Source organism: Metopolophium dirhodum, chromosome 9 (genome assembly GCF_019925205.1).
Source record: "Metopolophium dirhodum isolate CAU chromosome 9, ASM1992520v1, whole genome shotgun sequence".
Classification (NCBI taxonomy): Eukaryota; Metazoa; Arthropoda; class Insecta; order Hemiptera; family Aphididae; genus Metopolophium; species Metopolophium dirhodum.
In genome coordinates, this window is record NC_083568.1 from 2,021,435 (window position 1) to 2,047,960 (window position 26,526).

A 26,526-nucleotide genomic window follows, 5' to 3' on the forward strand; every position below is an offset into this window, starting at 1 on the left:
GGTTCACCATATAGGTATGATAATGTTCTATATCCCAAAGTATAAATATTACTGATGAATGTTGATATACCATAAATTTAACACTTCTAATAGTTATAATATTTGTTTTATATAGGAGTAACTCAAAATAACTGTATAAATGGAAATTTTCAAGAAAAACGCATTTCTGCAGATTCTGATTATGGACAACAATCTTCAGGTAAAATTACAATTGATTTATTTCTAATAGAAAGTCATAACTATTGTTGTTATTGTAAGGAAAAAATGAACAATTGATATTAATACTAGTTTTTCTCATAGGTTATGTATCGGACGGTGATATTCTTCAGTATGATATTCAGTCGCGACAAATTCTAGCTACAGATCCAGGTTACATGTCTGAAGGACCAGCATACAATGATTCAAAGTAAGTATAGAAAAATTAAGACCATTTTCAAAAACAATTGTATTTTATTGTTATAATTAAATTCTTATTTTTGTTGGTAATTAAGTAATTGACAATTGTTTAATCAAAAATATTTCTATATGACTATATAGATAAAAGTTATTTTTTAAAATACATTAATTACAAGGATAAATGTAAATATAAAATATACCTAGTATTTAGTAATAGTGTACCTATAATATTGACTATTGACTCAACCACATAAATGCTTGAACTGTGAAAATTAAATAGCAATAATTGAACAATATATCAAAATCTAGCGCCCTTTTGTTGCGTACTTGTGAACAATAATAGTAAGGTATACCGTATACATTTTATCTTGGTCAAATTAGAGTAAACTTGAGTTTTATAAAAATATAAGATATTATATTACTCTCTGCTATACAAACTATTTCAAATTGATATTTGATTACTGAATACATTTTGTTTTCATTTGTATAGTATAAAATGTATACATATTTGAATAAAAATTATAATTTATACAAAAAGTTTCAAATTCTAATTTGTACGTGTACAAATTATATATTCTTTAATTAAAGTGAAGTAATTTAAGGAAAGTTTTATAGCTATAAAGGTATTTAGGTATTTAACTGTAATGATTAGGGCTAATACTAATAGTTTCAACATATTTATATTGGATGATTGCATAATGACCATTTGAGTAATATGTACAAGTGTGTTTAAATTTTATTAATGTATTCAAAATAAAATTTAAAAAATGTATTACTAATATTTTTTAAATAATTTAAAATTTCATATCAATATTAATTATGGTTTGAAGTACTTATAAATCATTATATTACCTTTTTATTTATAGAATATTGTAATTTTTTTAATGTAATATTCCATTAATATTATAACCTACTTAAACTAAAAAGGTTAGACTATTTCTAAAATGTTACATGAATGATAAATTACAACTGTTCTTATTATTACATTTATAAACATATTATAAGAATGACAATAAATACATTTTATTTCATTTAAAAATAATACAATTTATTTATAATTAAAAAGTAAATTTTAAATTGTATAACATGCGTGCAATTTTTAATTTTTAAAAGCTAGTAGTCTTCTGCCTAAGTAATGAAAGAACCCAGATGTTAATTTCCTTTTAAAACTTTTTAGAAAAAAATGCATCAATAGATTTATATAAATTCATTTTTGCCAACGTAACATTAAAAATACTCCAAGACAAATTTCTGTAATAAATTTAATTTTACTTAATACTTCAATTACTATATTACCAATGCTTAGTATTATTGTTATTATATATCAAAAGAACAGACAGAGCCCTATATGTTAAACATTTTAATGAATTGTAATTAATTCAACATTGAAAGTATGAGAACTTCTTCTCTTTAGAATCACCAATGATTAATTTTAATATATTATGATCTGCAACTAGTTTTACCTAAATTTAATAACCTTAAAACTGATAGTACTGAAAGTATCCTATAAGTTCAGTACATGTTTTAATTTATTTTCAAAGGTCAATTATAACTAACTATTCAAAGAATATAATAACCGTAATACAAATGTCATAACACTAATACTTAAAATGATACAATTATTATATTACATAATAGAATAAAATATATTTTGTACGCTTGTTAACATAGATATATTCTGGATATACTTTTTTTTTCATAATTTAAATATGATAGTATGCAGACAATGACTTTTCAGTAATGGTTGTTACTTGTTTGTAATATTATCCCATTATAATTTATAATATATTTATTTATTTATTTGATCTTAACTATAGTTTGGTATGATGAATTGCAAAATAAAATAATGATAGGTAACAATAATAATAAAAATAAAAAAAAAACTGTTCAAAAAATATACTTTAAAGGTAACATTTAGTTACCATTTATTAGATGTTTATTAGATGATTAGTTACCATTTATTAGATGATTTGTTAGATATGCATTAGAAGTTCTTAAGAGTTAGGATACTGTTCAGTGTTTATACTAATTCTCTTTTAAAATAAATGAATCCTTTTACAATTTTAATTTTATAGCAAAAATTCTCAATTTTTATGTGGGTGATATAAGAGAACTATGAGGTTTTGGAATATTTTTTTTATCATTATTTAAAACTTGATAAATAATTTTATAATTTATTAAGTTATTGCAATTCTAAACTCATATGATTTCTGTCAATAGGTATAGTTTTGGAATATAGACAAATTTAGTTTTCCACAATAAAATTACTCAGAGTGATTTTTTTTTAGTAGGTATATTGCCCATGGTAGAGTGTGGGCCAGACAGTGAAAAATGACAATACATATTATTACATGAGTAGTGTCCTCTTTATGATTAATTTTTCACATGTCTTTGAGACATCTATAAAATGGGATTGGGTGAATAGCCTTTATAAGTTAGCAATGATTGATTCATTGTTATTTTCATAAATTGATATATGTACTTATAAATAAGACTGAATTTATTGCACTAAAATACATATTATAATATTTTTTATGAAATCGCTATCCAACATCCAAATTAAACAAAATTGCACAAAACATCCAAAATTAATTTGAATTTAATTCATAAAATAACAGTAATAGTAGAAATAAATAAATAAATACGGATTATAAATAATAAACAAAATAATAAATTATAGTTTATTAGTTTGGTGTAGAGTGTGTCTGATAAGTGATAAGTCCCGAATCACGATTATTATCTCCTTGACAAATCAATATATTATTTAATTGCAGTTTTTTTTTTACAGTAATAAACTAATAACTATTAAAATTATAATTGAATAGTAGAAGAATCAATTTTTTTTTTAAATAATTGTTTATGCAGTTTTGTTTTTAAATTTCCATTTTTTTGATTTTTTTCTTGACGATATTTAAAAAAAAAATAAATATTAAAATTGAATATAAATTGAACAAATTAATTTGTTGTTAGAGTAATACCAAATTATGTTAGCAAAAGGCAAAACATGAATTGCATAATTTAACAAATATCGATTGGAAAGCGATTTTTTAATTTTAATTGTAAATTATTGGTGAAGCTGTTCAAAAATATTTTAACTACAATATTACAACTATAGGACAACGGAATTTACCTGTTTCCAAAAAACAAAACATTAGTCTGTTGATACAAAATTGTGATTTTTGACGATCTGGATACTCAATAGTCAATTCCATGGCTTTGCAGGTTGTCTGAAACTTTCATTATTTCGGGACTTGGAGAGTAACATTTTACTATGTCGATGTAATACTGAAAACGTTTAAATCATTTTTTAAATGTAAAACAAACAGGTTTTTATGAAGTAGATTGTCACAAAAAAATCCGCAAAATTTGAACTTTAAATGCTTATAAAAAAAATGTGTGCCTATGTATTTTTAATATTTTTTAACTGCTATTGTAACAATATATCAGGAGCCTTGCATTAAATTTTCACGCTTTTTTCCCCTACAAATAAAATTTTATTGATATTTATAGAAAAAAAAACTAAAAAAATTGAAAACTGACAATGTCCGTAAACAGCTCAAAAAGAGTCAAAATATTTTCAAAACTGTATGGTGTATAGAAAATGAAAATATAAACATTCAGTAAAATTGTCATGTATCTACAGTTATTCGTTTTTGAATAACAACAAAATAGCAAAATCGTTACATGAGAAATCGAGTGAATATCAAATGTTGTAAAAACATGAATTTTGAGTAATCTGCAAGTTTAAATTTTATATGTAATTTCAAAATTGCATATCTTTTATTTAGAATTTTTTTTATATCGTATGAAATGTGTATAATACGGTATGATACAAAACATTATACCATACTCAAATACAACATTTAATACATATACGTATAATATAAAATAAAATAAAATGTCGTATTTTACCTATAAACCAACAATGTTTTAGTATAATCATATTATTATATTCTATTGATATAAAATACATTATAAATCTACTTAATTTTATTTTCATTATTGAAGAATTGATAGAAGAATATAATTTGAATTTTTCCATTTATTAAAATTTTTTTTTTCATAACTAAATAAAAACTACCTATAACCTAATCTAATTGTTTTACTAACAAAAAAACCTTAAATATGGAAATTTCAGGGGTTGCAAATTTTGTACTTTTGCTATCCCCCAAATTACGCTACTGGTACAATCGTACAACGTGTTTTAGACTTTATTATTTTCAAATGATATTTTTATAAATAAGCAGTAAAATCATTTCCTTAAAAAATGTCAAGAGAAGTACAAAATATTACAACATATTTAACCAAAAAATAATTAAAACTATACAATCGCAATAAAAAAATTATTTTTAATAGTAGTGAAGATTATTTATCATTAATAACATTATTATTAAACATAATATAATATTTAAATTATGTGTGTAGGATTTATTGATTTCGAAATTTTAGATGTGTAAGTACATTTCGTTTTTTGCTTTTCCGATATATTTTTTTTTTTATACTTTTTTTATGGACAGGACGTGTGCGTGAAAAGGGTGTAATTGAACTCCCTCTTTGAATGAGTCATCTTTCATAAACAGCCCATGCGTAACAAAATTAAATATGTATATAGTATATATTGTATATATAATAATAATAATATGCTGATAAACCATAGTAACGTAGCCCGTAGGTATATAGTATAAAACAATTATTAACTTATTTAATTAAATACTATCCTAAACCAGAATTTAATACTGCATCACTGCCATACAAATTATATAGGTATATAATATGATCAGGTGATATACTGATATATACTATTATATATACCTATCATTGTACATTTGTACTTATGACTTAAATATGTACGTATTACAAAATAAAATGTTAAGAAACTAAATAGGTATCCGATTTACTGTAATTAAGCGTATATATCGGTCGACTGTAGTAATGCAGGTTATATGTTATACACGTGTTTTAAATTCGAATATGAATTTTTGTGTAGGAACCCAAAAATATATAATTATAAAACAACCGCTGGCAGCTTTTACCTACTCATAATTTAATTTTTAAAACTGAAAGACTCGCTTAAGATGTGTAATAGGTTGGGAGTGTAGGTACCTAAATTGTCATTTCAGTATGTGTCAGTGAATGGATGTTTAAATTTAAATTCAATGATAAATAACTGTATACGGTATACCTATTACCTATAGGTTCTAAAAAATGATTCTGACCGAACTGCGATAGATGATATAATTTATTTCTTACAATAGTTTATGTATTTTATATCAGGTAATATTATTTACATTTTTTTCTTAATTCACTATACGTTGAAACTTGAAGTTGGACTAATTTTCGATAAAAACATCGCATTTAAGTTATAACTTACAGGTCAATGCGCCAATTACGCGACACTCGCGCGTACTGTGTACTGTAGAATTGTTGTGTACTTGTGTGAATAGGTTTGTGGTATAAATAACTTAAAATGATGTACAGAATCTATATATATTGAAAATTTCATTGGATAAAGAAAATCATAATATACGCCGTACATCAAATTTCATAGTTCAGACGCTTAAAAAATAATTGTGAATATGTATTTATTAATTATTTTATATTTTTAATGGTGTAACTACCTGTAAGAATTACTTATAAAGAACCTTGTATGTTTTCAAAACTTTTTGACCAACAATAACAACACTATTGTATTATAATATTATAAATAGAAAAAAACTAAAAAGTTTCCATGAATATCTCAAAAAAACCAAAATCTTTTGAAACTTATAATTTCAAGAAAAATCTTTTATATTTTATGAAAATGTCAAGTCTCTATACGCTTATTATTTAGTCCTTTCAAATTAGGTACTACAAAAAACTAAATTGGTATTGTTGAAAACTGGTGTTGCGTAAATACTCTTGTTTCCCCGATGTTTTTGTTTGTTATTCCCGATTATTATGAAAAGTCTTGGAATTTCCCCTTTTTGACACTAGTGTCAACTTTGAACTTAGTTAAATATTCAAAATTGAGGATTGAAGCATCTGTCAGACTTTTATTTTATATTTATATCGATTTTACTTAGGTATTAGTAATTTGCTTTTCTATTAATGAATTTACTAATACGTTTACACGTTAGGGTTAGTTTGAACTAAAAAAAAAATAACTATAAATAACACAAAAATAGTCAAATTATTTTGAAATTTATAACAAATCTAGAAAATACTACCTAGTTTAAAGATTTAGTGAAAAATTCAAGTCTCTATGGTTATTAATTATATAATTATACAAAAAAAAATCTATTTTTTCGAATTTTTTTTTGGAAGTATCAACTTGATCCAATTTTTTACCATAAACTACCCTCAAAGTTAATGCATATTTACTGTTTCTAGTAAACACATCTTTGCAATAACAATAGCCAATAGGTACGTTTTTCATTGAACCACTCAGAATCAAAAATCGTTTTTAATTTGTACATTTATTCCCTAATGGTAAAATGATGTCAATTTCTATTCCAACAATCAAATTAGAACTTTGGTATTAATGTTGAACTTAATTAATTTTCCAAACACAAATCGTATGTAATATAAAGCGTACACACATTATTGTAAAAAGTATCTTTTTTTAACAATGGAATAGGATTATTTTTTTCAACCTTTGTTTCTCGCTGGTTTTAATTACCTATACGGCTATACGCAATATGTCTGCATAATGCATTAATACTTTAATAATAATATCTAATTTATAACAGTAATTGGTCAAACGTTAACATTTAATAACATTAAATTTTGTTCGCGATCACGCGGGTGGGATGAATTCCCCTTTAGGCTTCATCGATTATATTTCCTCAGTCCACCCCACCCTTCACCAGACCTTGAACAACACCCGCAACCCTTCCTAACGTTGGCGACCGTGTACTTTCCACTGCTTGGACACAAATGCAGTGACGACTGACGAACACAGCCGCCGCGGCACACAACAATGTGTCATTCTATCGATCTTTCGTTTTCAATATTATTACGTTAAACATTTTTCAACAATAAAATTGCATACAAAAACGAAAATGCTGCGCTCGGGATATTTTTATCTACAAACGGCACAATGCCTTTTGTGAGCTGAATTGTAAACAATCCGCCTTCTCTTATAGTTGTCGGTCCTACACGGTAGATGGCGCACAAAGGCACCGTTGTGCACTGTCTGCATGAGTGTCGATATACGCAAGAACGGGATTTGACAACTACACACCCCTAAGGCTTAAACCACAGTCCACAGTAGTGGGTAAACAGCCTGCACTGCTGTTGTAGTTGTAAATCGTTTTGGATTAGTGATCGTCGTCGTTGCGTAGTGTGTTAGATAACATTTAAATGCGCCCACCTACCTTTTGGTTATTTTAATTTAACCGCAATTTCCATCCGAATCCGTTTAAATTATATTTTATGGTTGTGATTTTACTACACTAGTCGAGTACTAAAAATCTACCCCGTAATCATTCAAAATGTATAAATAATAGTTTAAAGGTAGACTTTTAAATATTGATATATATAGATTATTTTTAAACAACAATATTCTAAGTTCTAACTGTGTGTTATAGATCTTTAAGATATCAAAGTTCAATTAATAACACCAAACAAACTGTACCATTAAATAATCATTTAAAACATGGGTAAGATAATATTGTTTCTTTCATTTAAAATAAATATAATTTATTAGGTACTCATCATAGACCAGTTTTAAATAAAATAACAAGCTATATTGATCACATTTTTATTTTAATACCATTTCAAGAAAATTGTTTAAAACTATATTTTATTTGTCTGTATAACTTATCTAGTATTTTAAGTGTTAAATTTCAAATAAAATTATAAAGTATTTCATAGGTATAGAAATTATTAAAAATTACACATTTTTTTTTATTGTATAATAGTATGTTTATTAATTTAAATTAATTATGTATTTAAATTTCATATATATATAATATGTATCATTAAATTATTTGTTTTACTTTTTTATGATAGAGTTATTTCAATTGATGGACTTGATGCAAATATAAATGATTCAAATAATCAATTGGCAATCAAACAACAAATCAAGGTATAAAGATGACATATTTTTAATAAATAATATAATTGTATAATAATACAATAATTCTATTATTTTTTTTTTAGCTGAACCGATTCAATGTGGGCCCAGACGGGGGCTCATCAAGTCTTGGCCCTGATGTTAGTCCTCCAACTAGCCCTCCAGAACCTACACCTGTAGCCCCTGTTTATAAAGTAGTTACACGTAACCATGTCAAGAAGTCAGACAGCGGACAGCAAACCGAGTTAAATAATTCAAGCTTAAGGTATATTTAATTAAAAAGTTTTTTCCTTCAATATTTAATTGTATTATTAATGCTTTTAATTTCATATTAGGCAATCTTCACAATGGAAGAAGTATATTGAAGCTGGCAAAAATGCAGAACAAATTAGATCAAATGATTTTGAAAGAGTACGGGACAAACAAAGTCCAAGACGAACTGATAAAAAACGATCAACTGGTAATAAAGAAACTTTAATATAACCAAAACTATTGATTATTAAAATATTGGAAATATATTATTAAGATGGATCTCGTGAAGACTTGCATAGCATGGACTATATGGAAAGAAAGTCCAGGAGTGACAAAACTAAAGCTCGAGGTAGTGTCCCTCAAAGCTTTGGTTATGTTAAACGATCCACATCCAGCTCCAATGGTAAAGGTGACCCAAGAACAGCCCAAGTTTCAGCTGTTCCTAGGACTAAAGTAATTAAAAATAACATTTACATATTTATATTTTATGTAAACTAAATTGTATGTATAGTAAGAATATAACTTAAATTTAAGGTGAAAGTTTCCGGCGGTACTCAAACTGATATGAAGACATACTCAGTAAGTGGTCCAAGTGCTACTCAACTGTCACAAAGTGTCAGGGAACGACTTATGGCAAATCAATCTGAACAAGAAGCTAAAATTGGTAGCCCATATGGAACATGGATGAGACACAGTCCTGTTCCACCCCACTATACAGCTTCTCTGCCTTCTAGGACTGGTGCTATAGGTACCTATAATTTGTATTATTAAAAGGAGAATGTAAAATAATTTCACAATTTAATTCTTATAGGAGGTATGATTGAAGCTGAAAGCATTGAATCACTTCCTGCACAACTACATCATAGAGCAAGTTTAACCCATTCAAGATTAATGACTTCTGCATCTCCAAATACTAGCCCATCACCTAACCAGGCAAATAGAATATCAAGGAGCAACAGCATCAGGTTTGTGTTATAATTGTTTTGTGATATACTATATTAAAAAAATTAATTATTTATTAATATTAATTTTTAATACATTACCTATGGCTAAATGAATAATTTTGGGGAAATTTAATGCTGTCAATTTATTTGCAGCTACCTAAGAGATCGGACATTTCCAAGGTAGGCAAATAGCCAAAAAATTGCACTTTCAATATTGAATATTTTTACACGGTTGTTGCTTTTCAGTTTTTCACTTCTGAGGAATATTATTTTAGCTTATTACGATCACTAATAAATTATAAATGATATATTTTATTTATTTTTGAACAATTATTATTTAAATTATTCTTTTAGATCAACAAAGTCAGAAAAACTATATCCGTCTATGTTGCAACGTTCAGATGATCCAGATTCATACTACAGTATACCTTATGCATCTTCTAATCGGTCTGAACATCGCACTTATCCCCATGCATCACAACCAACTAGCCCAACACCAGTTAGTCGTTATAATTATCAATCTCCTCAACCGAACCATAGATCAGTGATTTCATCACCATATGCTGCTTCTATAATGAGTAAAATCAATACAAAAGATGATGATGGTAAGTGTATATATAAATAAATGTTTGAGCTTTAAAGAAATCTATATGCTTGTATTTATTTTCAGCACACGGATCAGCTTTGAGTCTGATATCAACGGGATCATCATCTTTGTATAGTGGAATGGGAGCAGATGAAAAGCATGCACAAGAAGTCAGGCGTTTGAGAAGAGATTTAAGTGAAGCACAAGATAAAGTTCATACATTAACGAGTCAATTATCAACAAATGTAAGTAATAAGTTTATTTTTTTTATGCCTAGTTTTTCTGTAAGATTTTTGATATTTTTACTATGTTTCATACAAATATTAATAGTAAAACAATAGAAAATATGATTTTGGTCAATATGCTGTCAACCATAAATATCGTTTATGTTAATATGCAAAAGGACATATTATTATATTTATATTTCAATTATAAACATTTAATTTAACACAAAATATATTCCAATATTTATTTGAGGATACTATTTTAGTTTATCTTAGTTGTATTCAAACTTGAGCCAGTGCTTGAAATAATTTTTTAGAATTTTAAATGTTTTTATACACCATTTTAGATTCTGAGTTGATTTTACAATGATGTGGTTTTTTTTTTGTGTGTAACACCATTTGGGGCATCGAAACTGCTTTGATTTTCTTCAGTAGTTTTTGTTTGATGGAAAAGTGAATCTAGTTGGTGCATTTGAGAGGTCAAAATTCCGAATAGTTTTAAAAAGCGTCAGGAAAAACGGGAATTTTTACGTAAAACGGTTTTATTTTTTGGTGTAACCCTAAAATAAATGACCGTATATACATGAAATTTTCACTGGTTGTTTATATTAACATTTTCTATACACAATTAAATTTTCAAAATATTTGGATTTGTTTTAAATTGTTTACGGACATTTTTAGTTTTTTTTTTCTTTAACTGTCAATACAATTGTATTTGTTGGGTCAAAACATAGAGTAAACTGTAAAAATTTAACATTATTGATATATTGTTACTATAGCAGTTGAAAAATATTAAAAATACAGACATAATTATTTTTACAAGCATTTAAATATTCAAATTCTGACAAATTTAAAATTTATTTTGTAGTTAAAAATGTATAAAATGTTCAACTTTTATAACGAAGGATTGAAAATTTAAAACAAAGTTCCACGTAAATAGGTTATCTATAAATACTTTATTCACAATTATATCATCAAATATACTTAGTAATATCATAGACCGACTGACCGTCTTCGCTCAGGATCGTTTTTCTTATACAATGATAATATATCATTGAATTCAAATTTAACACAATCCATTACAGTGACTCAATTATAACCTACTTTACAGCAGAGCGACACCCACTTCCCCACTTGTTTTTAAATTTTATATCTCCTTATTACTTTATTTATCGTTCGCAATTTATCTAACCATAGTAATGAATATTAAAAAAAAAAAATTCATAAAGTTTTAGGGGTTAAGGATGGGTAATGTAAGATATTCATAATAAAATAAACTGATATGGTTTTCAATTATATGTTAATAAGTTAAAAAAAATACTAATATATACAAATAAAATAAAATAAAAGTTTATAATTGTATTAGTAATATTTCACAGAAACACAACAAACATGAAGTATTTATAATAATAGTTTTGTTAAAAGGGTTTTAAACTGCTTTTAAATTCTTCAACATTATCAATATACATACAATTTTCATTTTCTTCCAGACACATTTTTTTAGGTGGACTTTCATCGTTCAAATTGTCTGTATTACTATGACCAATAATTTCAACACTGAATGAACGACCATTTAAAAACCCTTGTTTAAGATTTTTAACATCATCATATGTCATATTCTTCAGTGCTTCTATTTCTAATTCTAATCTATTAAATTTGAAACGTCCTTCCAAAATTTCATTTATATTTCTATTAAATTCTTGTCCTAAACAATCATCGGGTGCTTCTTTTAATGCAATTAATGCATCTTTAACTTTATCGACTTCATCTGGATCGTTAAAGTTTTCCCAAAACTGTTTCAAAAATTCGTCCATTCTATTAAATACATGTTGTGTTTCAAATTTATCTTTTTGATGTGCCACCTTAAAATAAAATCCATAATGGTGGTAAGTAGCTGTTACATTTAGTTGTACATCATAGCCTAAACATTGTTTTGTTCGTAATTCATCAAATGCCGATTCTTCCATCATTGACTGTAACACATGATACTTTACAGAATCTTTGATTTCATTTTTATCAAACTGATAATATTTATAAGCCATCGAGTTGTTATCTTTTGGATTATAGTTTGCCATTTTCACTCTAAAATCACCTTGATTGAGCCGTTTTATCAACACAGTTGGAAAACATTCTTTGGCTAAAGGCTGGTAATTTAACATACTTACAACTTTTTTTGAAACATTAATAGCTTGAGTCTGACTTATATTTCCTTGTATTAATGACCTACAATATAAATTGTTGAGTTGTTCATAAAATGTAAGAATTTGTTTGTATTCCAATGTTTCTAAATATTTTAGTCTTTTGTCTAAGTACCAATCAGGGTCTTGAATCAAACTATTTTTTAAATCAGATGGAACATAATCTAAATCATATTGATTATTTTTAAGTCTATTGATAGCTTTAGACTTTATCATGGTAAATATTTCCTCAGTCATCAAGCTCGCATAGTTGTTTAAACAATTTATTACGATGTCTATAAGTAAGGGAAGTTTCTCATTAAAACCATTAAATGCCAATTCAAAGCCAGTTATAAATACTCTAATGCTGTAATTGAGTTGAGCCATTACTGCTGGATATGTCTCTTCATTTAATAAAAACACAATAGAATCAAAAAACAAATCCATACACATATAGTTATCCAATGATTTTGAAGGTAGCTGAGCAATAAAATAAAACATGATATAGCTTTTGGGTAGTTTAAAATGGTTATCTTGTTTGTACCACAATTCAATATGATCGTTTTCAAATATTTTTTTCTGGATATTTGGTGTCTGTATTTTGGGATAAAATTGAAAAGTTTTTGGTTAAATATTGATTATCACTGTGAATTTTAAAACACGAGTGAGGTGTAATAGATGACAGTTTACTTTCTAATTCTTCTGTTAAACTTTCAGCTAAATATTTTGTCCCAAAGATTGGGTCCTTTATAAATACATCTGAGTTATCAAATTCTTTAGCCAGTATAAAAATTGCAACACGGTCTACTGTTAGTAAGTTTAAAAACTTTGCAATTGTTTCTGGTGAATATTCATAAAGTAATGCCGGACCACATATATAATCTTCTTCATCATACCACAACATGTTTTGAGAAAGTTCTTTTACATGATTTATTGCTGTTTTATTTTCAGCAAAATTAAAGTCATTTTCTGCCAAAATTTGAATTTGATTAAAAATTTCTTCAGATATTCCTTTTTCTTTGATTAATTTCAAATAACTAAAAGTCAGTTCAATAATTTCATTAACATTTTGTAAACCTAAATCTGTCAGTTCAATCGTTATGGAAAATAAACTATAAATACTATTACTATAAAAGTCGTCTTCAACTCCAGCTTCTAGTTCCATTGCATAGTTTAACTTCCTCAAATAATTAATCAGTGTTCCTTTACCCTCGTGACCTACTATCCACGCAATGTATTCTAATGGTTTAATTTTATAAAGCTCAATAATTGGTGGTAAATACCAAGTAAATATTATATTTTTAGTAGAACTTACTGATATAATTTTGAAGATTTTGTGAAAAAGGTCTGGACAGAATGGATCTTGACTAATTTTAAATACTGGTGGTGGGAGATTATCTGTTGGTACTTCACTAAACAAATTATCAATCCACTCAACCATGTCATGTGTTGATTGTTTACTTTGAACCGCCAGAGTCATGCGGCTGGCTGAGTAATGATTTTTCCAAAAATCCACGACCATTTCACTCAAATGTTCATGATTTAGACTATCCAAATTTCCCCAAAAAAATTGTCCTGCTGGATTTTCTTTATCAGCACATATTGATATTAATCTAATACAAAATTTTAAAATTATAAATTGTGTTTAGTTAAATTATTTATTATTATTGTACAAACCTCTGTATACGACTATCATCATCTGAAATAGCCATTTGAAATTCTGAATCTACAACTTGCTTTTCTTTATCTATAGATTCTTTTGCTAATTTAGGTGCCTGAAACATACTAGCAAAAATATCTGACGCTTCTTCAGAATATTCCATGGGCACTTCAAAATGGTAATTTGTGTATTCACATCCAGTTTCAGCATTTGAATAGCCGGCTTTTCGATACAAAAATCGATCGAAATGATTATCTGCTGGGTAACGTTTGCTCCCCATTGATACCATGTGTTCCAATAAATGTGCCAGTCCTTGTGCATCAACAGGATCGCTAAAACTGCCATTATGAACACACAAGGACATTGCAAATGAGTCACTAGTTTCTTTTTGTGTTTCTTCTTCATCACTAGAATAGGACTCGTCAGTCAATGAATCATCATTTTCATCTGTACTAGTAACAGACATTCTAGCTGTGAGCTCAGGCTTGATATTTGTAGTAGTTTTACATCCATTGTCTGGCTGACTGATTAACATGCATTTCATACCATTTTTTAATTTATGCAACAAATAATCTTTTTTATTACTTAAACCTTTGCGTATAATCTTCTCTACATTAGCCATGATACTTACTCTATATTGTTTAATAAATAAAATATATTTTGTTTGACTAGGTAACAGAAGAATAGTAGAATAAAAAAAAAATCTGAGATACTAATAATAAATTCACTCAGTTTACTCAGATATTTCTTTACTTATGTAGTAAATACAATAATTTATTTATTAAAACATTATTCTAAAACTAGAAGCATTAGGTATGTGATTTTGTAAAATCTAGTTTAAAAGTTAAAACCATAAGAAAAAATAATTCTGATAAGAAATCAATAGTTTGATTTGCGGGATTGCGGCTCGAGGCAGAGCCAGTGTAGCCTCAATATACTACAGTATATACAATATATTACAGTGGTACCAACATTTTTAAACTCTTGATTAAGATTATCAGCTATAATTTCTTATCATGAGGCCCAATTCTTATCACGGGACCCAACTGTCCCCATCCCTTGTCTATTTTTTTTCTTATTGAAGCACTGGAAATAAAAATAACAATCAATAAATACACAGCATCATATCATATTATTTTAATAATTTATAATTACGGTCGAATGGTCGATGATTTAAAATAAATAAGTGATAACATAAATACATATTAGTAAAAGTTTCAAAAAGAAAAATTGCAATTATTATCGCCCTATAGTAATAATTATATATCATGGTAAATAGGTAGGTATCGGCGTATAGTTTTTGATCCTATTACCAATATAATGGTCCGTCAACTGCTATACAGCACGAACTAAGATACAATAAATATATATAACTAAGTATATCTTAGCTCGTGATCTACAGCCTACAACAGCTACTTTTTTGATAAAGATCATATACTTTTCCTTTAATGAGGAGCCATACAAATACATACTACTATTATAATAAGTGTCGACAGTGGTCATTAGGATTTATTAGGGCCTAGGGGGCTACTTAATGTGTACCTTATAATAAATTCTAACAAATGTCCGTCGATTTTTAAATCGTCTGCCGAGGGTCTGAAGATCAATAATATTGAACATTAATTGAACATTAAACTTAAAGAAATGTCTACAACTGTTGTGGAATACAGAGTCCCCTTTAATAATTCCTAGAAAGTACTTATACACTTACAGACATTAGTACATTACAAACAAACAATCATGAAAACGTATTACAAAAATGTCTATACCTATACGTTTTATCACAGATACCTAAGGTAATCATCGACATTTTACCATCGCCACGTTTTCGATATTTCTGGTATTTATTTAAATCAATGGAATATTTTAACACTTTAATATCTGCAAACTGAAATTCCTTTTACTTTTTTCCACCACAGAAATTAATCAATTCAAGCAAATATTGTATTCGAAATTATGTGTAGGTTTTTAAATCAAAAAAACAACGACCATGTAACGACATTATTACAAAAACTAAAGTAAATAATAATTAAACTATTATGCAAATAACAATAATAGTAGGTATAATATGATTTATTGATATTTCATTTTTTGCAAAATGATTAAAGATTTTTCTGCTAATATCCCCATTATACTAAAATGCAATAGTATTTTGCATATTTGAAAACAACAAGATAGGTGCAAGCAAATATATAGAATTTTATGATTTTTCACCTTTATATTATAGTCTATATTGATTTTTGATATTATTTTATTATATTGAAGTAATTTTAACCTATTTTAAAATACAATATTTCATACCGATTGTTTTTCCACCGGCATCTTTTATATTATTATTTACTTAATTTTATTCGTCAACATAAAAATATATAGAACGTAACCAGTGGCGGGTTAAACATTTTTTTTAGCATATCAGTTACTCGTCGTTGTTGTAAACCATCTAGCTTAGTTTTAGAGTTCGCTCGGAAATCCTTCTGCTACAAAATTCACCAAAGTAAAAAAGGTATACTTTAGTTTTAGTACTCAGGATATTTTATATATTTATGGTCCACTATAGTTACTATCTTTTTAATTTTTAAAACCCATCTCTCGTACATCGTATTTAATGGTATACGCTATATGTAATATGTATAGGTAACCTACGCGCTATAACTTATATTAGGTATAGTAATAAATATTAGTAGGTATAATCTAATATTAATGTTTGTAAACTCAACAACCGCAACAGATGTGTTGCTTACTATGGTTCTCTATATATAGACTATTATTGGAGCTACTACAGGTTACGTTAAAATGTATTTTACTACGAATTACGATAATTTATTGAAAAATGTATGAAATATGAGTTTGTTTAAACATCATTAATATATTATTATAATAATATTAACAAAATTATTACTGTACATAATATATTATTATACTTGCCCATCCCTTTTCTCGACATGTATATCTTTGTGATAGGGTGTAGGATATTTTTGTTAAAGGGCGTATTATAATAATGGATATGATGTGCGTCACAGGTATATAGCAACACATATTCGATCACACGCGATATACCAAAAGCCAAAAGGGGAATAATTTTATTAGGGTACCTATATCTTCTCGGTTGCTGGGTGTGGTTTCCGTTTCTACGCCGTTATTTTTTTTGTTAAAAAAACCTCGTCAGAGTTGAAAATCAAACATGCCTTTTGTGGGTGTCCCGTTCTTAAAATTTTGTTCTATTCCGAACACAGCGCGAATTTCGTAAATCATGTACCCGGACCAGGATCACAATAATTATTAATATTTCATAATGTTATTATGATTAATGATGTTTTTCGATATATATATATGTATATATTATATATACAAACAAGACAAAAATCGTTATTATATATCTATAGACCATCGGAATATTATGTCTCCGGGACATAATGCGATAATTATTATCATCAACTAGTAACTACCATCGTATAATAATAACTAATAAGTGTGTCCATATTTATATAATGACTCCAGATAATGTCACAATTGATTCGTCGCCGATGTATTATACATCGGGCGTAGGGTGGTATAGTTGTCGTATTCTATACATCGTATTGTCATTATTTTGTCTGGTTCGTTTAGACCGTACATATAATAATATTATTTATATAGTCTGCTCCGGTGGCACTATTAAATTCCAATTAAAATCACACTACAAAAAATTGGAAACCGTAAAAATATTATTTGAAACACGCATTATTGTATTATATTATACTTGAGCCGTAAACGACGTGAACGTTCCATATTATTATTACGAAACGTTCGGTAAGAGGAAAAAAATGTACATTATTACACGTCGTACATAACTGTACTAACTGCACTGCGTATTCGTCCATTGTCGCAACGGTAACCGGTGGTGTCCGTCAATCAAAGCCAATTTACTATATAGTTCCGTCGTCCCTCGTGCCTACTCGTCGCCGCGCCCGTGTGCTTACTTCACCATCATGCTATATGATGATCTGTATAGCGATGACGATTTTTTTTTTCACTCCAATATTGGCATGCTACAATAATAATAATAATATGTATATATGCTATAGACAAGACGTGTTTTGTGCTATAGCGGAAAAGAAATAATAAAATGACAAAACCAAATCGGCGACCGTCTATTATTATTATTATTATTATTATTGCTGTAGTGTGTGTGTCACTGTCTATATTATTGCTGCACTATTCTGCACTGCGGTATTATACGACTGCGGGTCTCGGATAGTAATGTAATAATATTATACAGTCGTCGAAACTCGAACGATTCCCAGTTTGAGACCTTATAACCCTATCTAATAAATATATTATATTGTACAGGGAGGTGTGTAGGGAAGATCTCGAGTGTTGTTTATACTAAACTTATAGGCGTAAACGCCTCGTCGGGTTTTTGCGATACACCGTGTATATTGTGCGCTTGTGCAGTGTGCATAATATAACTAATAAGAATAAAATATATATAATAAACGGCAAATAATAACGACCGTTACCTCGCGTATATTATATTACGGATATTGTATGTGATATAAGACGTATTAAAAAGACAATAGTAAATGGGCAATTACCGTACACTCGTGCCGGTGTGTATGCATTTCAACCGGCGATGCGTTTTATGAACAACACACGACTCTTTACATAAGATACTGTGTATTATATTATTATTATTATTATTATTATTATATACCACCTAATAACGGGAATGGAAACGATAATTAAAGACAATTTAAAAACAACGCACATGCGTCATATACGCGCTGTTTTGTGTGTAATTAATGCGGTTATACATTACTATTATCCTCTGCAGCTAGACCGCTGCTGATCGGATTCAATTACGCACTATAATATACTGCTACGTGTATTTAAAATATATTATATTATATATTATAATAGGTACTTATCTCGGGGTTTTATGGGCAAAATGCAAATTATATAGTCATGAACTAATTATTATTGTTGTATAACGCGTTAAAAGAGAAATAATTATCCGTGTATCTATAATCTATATATATTATATATGTTATATGTATATCCATATAGGATCATATTATGTACTTTCGTTATTTTTTTACTACTATTTATATAATATTTAGTTACTAATTGTTAGTAGTAATGTTATGGGTAACAGGTAGTATAGTTATTAGTTACCTACTAAGTTATACCTATATAAAAGTATGGACCTATATACAAACACACTTATTCGATAACTACGTGAAATCTTTTTTCGTGCAGTACGGTCAGAGGTGAGGAGTCCAATTATAATATATATATAGTAATTATTTATTACTCACTTATTATTTATTACTATGTTGCTATATTTGAAATTGGCCCCGATTCGCAACGGCCCAGGTGGTAACTTCCACGTCGCCACCCTTGCCAGAACGTCATGAATCATGATATACAATAAAAAATTATTGATTAATTATTATCAGTCCAAGATTTTCTTATTAATCTTGATTTGTTTACCTTTACATAGACTTTAATTTACTATAAATTCACTCATATAATTTATCCTACTGTTCCTATTTTTATAAGACTGTTTGTAAAAATACTCAAAAAACAAAGTGCGTACTAAGTTTTATACAGTTATATATATACCTTATACGTTTTACAGTATGTAGATACCCATTACTAATAAGCAATCGAAAACAATTTATTTAAATTGTTTTTTTATTTTCAAGTTAATCCTGATTGTTTATTTATTTATTAAACATAAAATACGTCGAATATGATAATTTTTTCTCAAGCAAATACGATATTATACAATAAACAGGTTGGATTAACCTATAGCTACTATTTAAATTCGTTGATTATTAATTATAGTATTATACTGTTCTATACTTGAATACTTCTATGATATATCATATATACCTAACCGTAAAAGCAGATTGCCTTAACTTTTTAGATAGCTATATGTTAGCCAGTATCTAAAATTATTATGTTATTTACTCTAGTAGAGCATCACTATCGATATGTAAAAAAGTAGATTAATGTTCAAATTTTTCCCTCGAGGCATAAACCTTATAATTACGCAAATACGTTTTTATCTAATTAGACTTGTTTTGGCTCATGATGGACAGACCGTGAAGGTTCAAACGTTATTTATTAACTCACCAGATATAGCCAGGTGTTTATATAATAATACGAACGTGTTTTATGCATGTGTGTATAGTATAATGAAGCTATTATTTTTTACCCCCATATATAATATTGTAGTATGGTGCTAGTGTATAGTGTTGATGGAATATTCGACTTCTGTTCTAAACTCAATCTTAGGAGAAGAACGTGACTGACATAATATTACACTTATATAGTTATATACCTATACGCGGTACCTACTACTAATTTCTTATTGTCTTACGTTTAGTTTTTGGTCTCTTTGAGTCGAACACATCGTTTTGAGATTTGAGGTTGTTAACACATCGATATTACTTATGCTATATTATATTATATACGTTATGCAGGTATTCCCGAGATAATTGGATAGACTTCTTCTTTTTTTTTTATTAAGGAAGTTGTTCACTACAAACAATGGTTTAACCAAGTTTGGAATTAATTAAGACGATTGAATTATAATATTTAGAAAACAGTAGGTAGGTAATACAGTATAACCACCGCTGTTGTTCTATCCGTCAACGTTGAGATACGCTTGAAAAATGAGCATTTGTTTCACAGTTATTTCCTTCCTCTATAGCTTATAAACTTACCGATTTGGCGCAAATACAGTGTATAATGTATTAATCACTATTTTTAGAAATAAAACGAGTGAAATGTGAATTAGGTACCTAAACGATAACAATTTCAAGTGAATTAATTTTCTATTGAATGATTTAAATGGATTTATTTTCTGGCCTACTGTGGTGTCGTTGTGAAACGAAAACTGCACCGCAGTACGGATTCTTTCGTACAATTATCTAGAAATTTTGCGTTTCGCCGTTTATACGAAAATATTATGATGTGACAAAAATGGAATAAATAAATAATAGATATAGTATTATAATATATCTCCCTTATGAAGTTTATTTTTGTATAACAAATACTATGACATACCTACAACTTACAAAGTAATAGGTAACTCTGTCGGCTGTGATCATCCCGTCACAGAAGTATAGAATAGATAAAATCCCATCATCAAGATTATGGCCACTCGACTGTCAGAATACGCATTACGATTACGTCATATAATGTCTTGATTAGAACGCCGAGAACGCTTAATTTAAAAACAAATCGAACAATAAAATAATCCAAACGTCTACGTCGACGATCTGCCCCGGGAAACGATAGGTCTGATGTGAATACAGGGTTCAGAAAGCGTTCAAAAAAACAATACATTAATTATTATTATTAATTATCGTTCTGTCGTACCTGATGGGGTACCAGCTATACGCCTATACGTCGAGTTGTATGTGTGCTTGAATTATCGGCCGGGAGGTGGTTTTCTAATTCTCCTTTGAAAATTACATTCGAGTCGTCATTATTAATTATTACTATATTCTATCAAAGTAATTTGGCTTGGGCGAATTTTTAATAGTGCCGTTATTATTACACTTTTTTTCAAAGCTTCTTGTTCGCGAATTTATCGTACGGATGTGGTCCATCCTCGGGAATCGAGATAGTACGATACGACCATATCCGGGCCGTCCCTTTGAATAACCGCATATTCTTATGTATTACTATACCGCATATAACCGGAGTCCGGACTCGACGATTAACGAGTTAACGACCCCCCCCCCCCCCCCGCCCACCGGGCACTTCCCTTGACACACAAACACATCACACGCGCGAGCCAATTGATGAGGCGGCGGCGTATTGGTTTACATAATATTATTATTATTATTATCGTGTGTGTATATTATTATTATAATAATAATGCAGTCATTACCATAGAACGTATTGTCGCGTGTGTTCGCGTCGAATAGACGGTCATTACGGTTTGTTTTCGTTTTTATTTTTTAAACACGTCGACATAACATCATGTAATACATTATAATTATTATCGTGAACTTACTTCTTTCGGACCAGTCTCGGCCGGTCTCACTGTGGCGCGTTCGGTTGGCGATTCCAACTTACAACAGAAATAATAAAAAATAAAACTGCCTGCATTACGTACACTTGCGCACCTGCGTGTTCGACACTTCAAAGTGTTTCTCTGTGTTTTAAATTACTTTATATCTTGAAAATTTTGTTTCTCCCGACTAAAACGAAAAACGAATCACAAATATAATAAACACATTATTATAATAATATGAGTATATTATTAAATATAATATTATGAAGAAAATGAATGAAGAAAAGTGTTCTAGTGTACGATAATATAGGTATTTGTGATTAGAAATAATAATTCACAACAACAACAACGCTGTAGGGTCGGTGTTCCCATAATCTCATCCCGTACGGTCGTCGGATCGTCGCATTAAGGGTTCCGCGCCGACCGTCGCCGCGTGTTGTACGGCAGCGTGCGCGCGCGCGCGCCTCGTGCCGCACGGCCGTAGTCGCACGCCGCAGTTTTCGCTTCAGTCCAGTCCGGTCAGCCGGCGCGAGCACGTGTACCGTCCCGCAGTGACATACCGCATATCAGTCAGTGATCAGTGCCCAGTGCCCGTCGTCACCGGAATCGCATCGTAACCGTACGTCGAGCCCTGTAGCGAGTGGACAACGATGATGTACCAGCATCGGAACAACCACCATCACCACAACAACACGATCGGGCGTACCGCTGTGGCCGCGGATCCGGCGTCCACCGCGGTGCACGACGGCTTTGCCACTGTTCGCCGGCCGCACCATTACGTCGGCCACAAGCGGCGGCGCGCGGCCGCCGCAGCCGTAGGCTTGCACCTGGAACCGGTCAGCGAGCACGTCGGTTGCGAGCAGCTGCAGTTGTACGCCGGCCTCAGGCCCAAGTCGTGCGCCGGGGCGGCCGCCGCGCTGCCTTCTCTGCCGTCCGACGTGCCCTGGTGGGAAATTGCCACCCGCCGGAGGCCCAAGAGTTGTGCTGACTTCGGAACCGCGTCGTCGGACAACACCGAAAAGGTGAAAATTAATTAATAAAATATGTAACTGATCTAACTTGCCAAAAAAAAAACCGAATTCGGAGTACATTTTAGTATTCTTTTTTTATTTTATTTTATACGATTTTGATTAAAGGCAATAGGTGCGCCGCTCGATTTCCCGCCATATCGACGCCGGTAGTAGCTATACAGAGAGAGGGCCAAAATTGTCAGAAAGACAGAAAAATATACCATACACTTAAGATCCCATCACAATAGTCACAGATATTGAAATACCTGTCTCTCACTCTAAACAATGTTGGCACAATGGCACTTGGTGACCTGTTATAGCAGTGAATGGGGGTGGTGCTGTGGTGGTGCGTGGTCCATATATTAATATGTGTTTATGGTGGTAGCGCCTTGGAAACCCGACGGTTCCACAAGGTCAACTATGTACCATTGACGATGGTCTGTGCATTTTTGTCACCTCTCACGCACAGGCACGTTCTGGACATTTTATCGGTCGTCTTCTTAGCGAAATCTCCGGCGGCGATCTGGGTTCTGGTGTACCTACACAAATCATAATAATGGTTTACCTTATACCCCCCGCGGTCAAATCCGGTGACCGAGCCGGTACAGGACACCTGTTGCCGTGGTTATTTTCGATCCTATTTTTTTACCGGAAATCCGTCCACCACTATGTGCAACCATTGATTATTAATACAAGTAATCAATGATGCAACATATTGTATGTTAATATAAATACCGAACACGTAAAAAGCGTGAAAATCCAATTTTTATTGTATATAAAGGGGCCTTCCGCACACAATGATAAAAAATGTTGTTACGAGTGATGTATATATGACGTGCATTCGTGTAATAGTGTGCATTATTATTATTATTATTATTTTCACGGGTTTATTGTACCTATGATTTAAATTGCTTTTCTTATTTTTTCAAAGCCAATGATTTCGCTATTATGTTTTTGTATTCCATCAATTGTCAGTCCGTCCTCGTTCCAACCACTCTACGCGTGATCGCCGTCATTGTCGGTTGGTATATATCGTATGATAATATGCGACATGTCGTGTCTAGGGTAACATTATTTTGTATGAAAATTTGTTGGCATTCTATCAAAATCGTAATAAAGACAGATACCGACCGCGATAATGTCACTATAAAATATCGCATTTATAATCGATTTTTATTTTTTATTTATGTATACCTATACTTACATCATACCTAATAACTAATAAGTAATAACAATTATGTATAATTGCATTAATTATTACTATTTTATATTTGTATTTATATCTACCTCTATATTATTATTATTTATTAATTATTATGAATAATGACGTAAACTACTATTGGCTATATACGCTACGAAATTGTCGTCGTTTCAATCGTCGGAAAGAACCGTTTTTTAATCAAATATTCATAATATTGCACATCGAAAGAAATACACGTACGACGAACCGTCGATTACTTATAGATAATATAAAAATACACTCGCGCGAGCGTTTCGACGTCTGTTTACAAACGTACAATTTATTATCATATTGTGTCGAATAAAGGTATTTTTTTTCATCATTAATGATGCCCACGCTATAGGCGTTAATTTATTATTATTAAAAAATGAACAATTATAATTGTTGTTAGTATCAGGCGTGTACACTAAAAAGTGTGTCGTGTTATCATCGATCAATTCATTAGCTCCTCGACCACTGCGTACAGTAATAATTTGTAGGTCAGTTATTGTGCAAATATGTCGGATGTTAAACGATTCGAATTTGTGTTATTTTAATCAGTCTTATTATTCTTGTCGAATGTTGTTTGTGTTCGCTTCGATTGGTAAGAATAACTGGCGATTGTATAAACACGTCGTCCGAGTAATATTTAAATTGATGCTGTCTGAATAAGATACTTCGCACGTGCAGCGAGCGGTACTACTATACACGTCAATAACAATAATAATAATAATAATATTTGGATCGGTGAAAATTCGAAAATGATTTATCATTCGCGTATAATAATATCTATTATTATTCATATGTATTATTATTTATTCACTACAATTTATAACGGTTGGACGTCAGGTGTTATAATAAAAAGGACTTGAACCATTATTGTTATCTATCGATTATCAGTTATATTTTCTAAACGCGTTTCATAGATATAAAAACGTATGACGATTGTTGCGATTCACGGACGCATTCTACTCATACCCGAGCCGACTACTTTTTACTAGATTTTAAAACGATCATTATCACAATAATTCTAAATCAGTTCTGAGTGTGGTTGTAATAAAATTTAGACACATCGATAACTGTTTATTTTTATTCCATGTGACGCGTGTAAAATGTTTTAAAATGTAAAAATGGTAAACGTAGGATGAAGGAAGTAAGAACCTTGTGGGAGTGTATATAATTAAGATAACACTCAAAACTTAAATTAAAATTAAAAATTCAACATTATATTATTAACTACAATTATTTTGTCGTATCTACAAAAAAACGAAATCAAACATTTTATTAGATTTAGACATTTTGGTGTACCAAAAATGTTAGCATTATTCAGAATAAATTGTACTTTTGACTTTTGAGTTTCGACGACGACTCGATCGAATCAGTATAATATTATCAGGTATTATTTTTTACAGTAACATGATACCACATGTATGTATTTAATCAGTGGCAGCTACCTTAATATTTCTATAAGTTTATCAGCATACATTCAAACGCTCCAAATTATTTACTTTTAGACTTGAATAGCATCACATTTTGATTTTAAATAGTATAATATGTACTTTGTACCTTACCCTTAGATTATAATGTATTTATTATTATTAGGTTAATTTTTAATTTTTTAAATCGTTTATTATGTTATTGCCTGATACGTTCGCGTTCACCCTGTATATAGGAGTGGTCTCTGTATGTATATGTATAGAATCATTTCGAAATACATACTTACCATGAATGTGAATAAACATGAACAGTACGAAATAAATAAAATTAACTACGTTTGTTTGAAGAGTTGTACATATATAGGGAACTGTATTTTATATTATTTATTAGTAGTAGTCGCAGACGCAGTGTCACATTGGAAATCGTAAAAGGTTTATCATTTTTCATTAATTATTCTGAACTTGAAAAAAGCACGAAAAGAACACCAATTATGATTTAATTTACTCCAGTCACACATAAGTGGGTACATTATACCTGAAACGATTGTTATT

The 26,526-nt window shown here is 29.6% G+C and overlaps 2 protein-coding genes across 11 annotated transcripts in view; one reads left to right on the forward strand and one right to left on the reverse strand.

The window, feature by feature from the left end:
• The window catches only part of LOC132953018 (protein sickie), an 87,735-nt gene that overhangs the window by 48,234 nt on the left and 12,975 nt on the right, over positions 1–26,526 (forward strand). For 7 of the 10 annotated variants that reach the window (XM_061025558.1, XM_061025559.1, XM_061025561.1 and 4 more), the window contains 12 exons: positions 116–199; positions 301–406; positions 7,965–8,036; positions 8,389–8,464; positions 8,539–8,717; positions 8,788–8,912; positions 8,979–9,157; positions 9,239–9,452; positions 9,516–9,669; positions 9,802–9,828; positions 10,003–10,253; positions 10,319–10,479. In XM_061025558.1, coding sequence (XP_060881541.1) covers positions 116–199; positions 301–406; positions 7,965–8,036; positions 8,389–8,464; positions 8,539–8,717; positions 8,788–8,912; positions 8,979–9,157; positions 9,239–9,452; positions 9,516–9,669; positions 9,802–9,828; positions 10,003–10,253; positions 10,319–10,479 — 1,628 coding nt within the window. The remainder of the gene's footprint in view (positions 1–115; positions 200–300; positions 407–7,964; positions 8,037–8,388; positions 8,465–8,538; positions 8,718–8,787; positions 8,913–8,978; positions 9,158–9,238; positions 9,453–9,515; positions 9,670–9,801; positions 9,829–10,002; positions 10,254–10,318; positions 10,480–26,526) is intronic. The other 3 variants (XM_061025560.1, XM_061025568.1, XM_061025563.1) reach the window with 2 other exon arrangements.
• LOC132953020 (nardilysin-like) lies at positions 11,793–15,755 on the reverse strand. The gene is given in 3 exon segments (XM_061025569.1): positions 11,793–13,211; positions 13,213–14,248; positions 14,313–15,755. Coding segments are annotated over 3 exon segments (2,976 nt in total). The 5' UTR covers positions 14,918–15,755; the 3' UTR covers positions 11,793–11,876.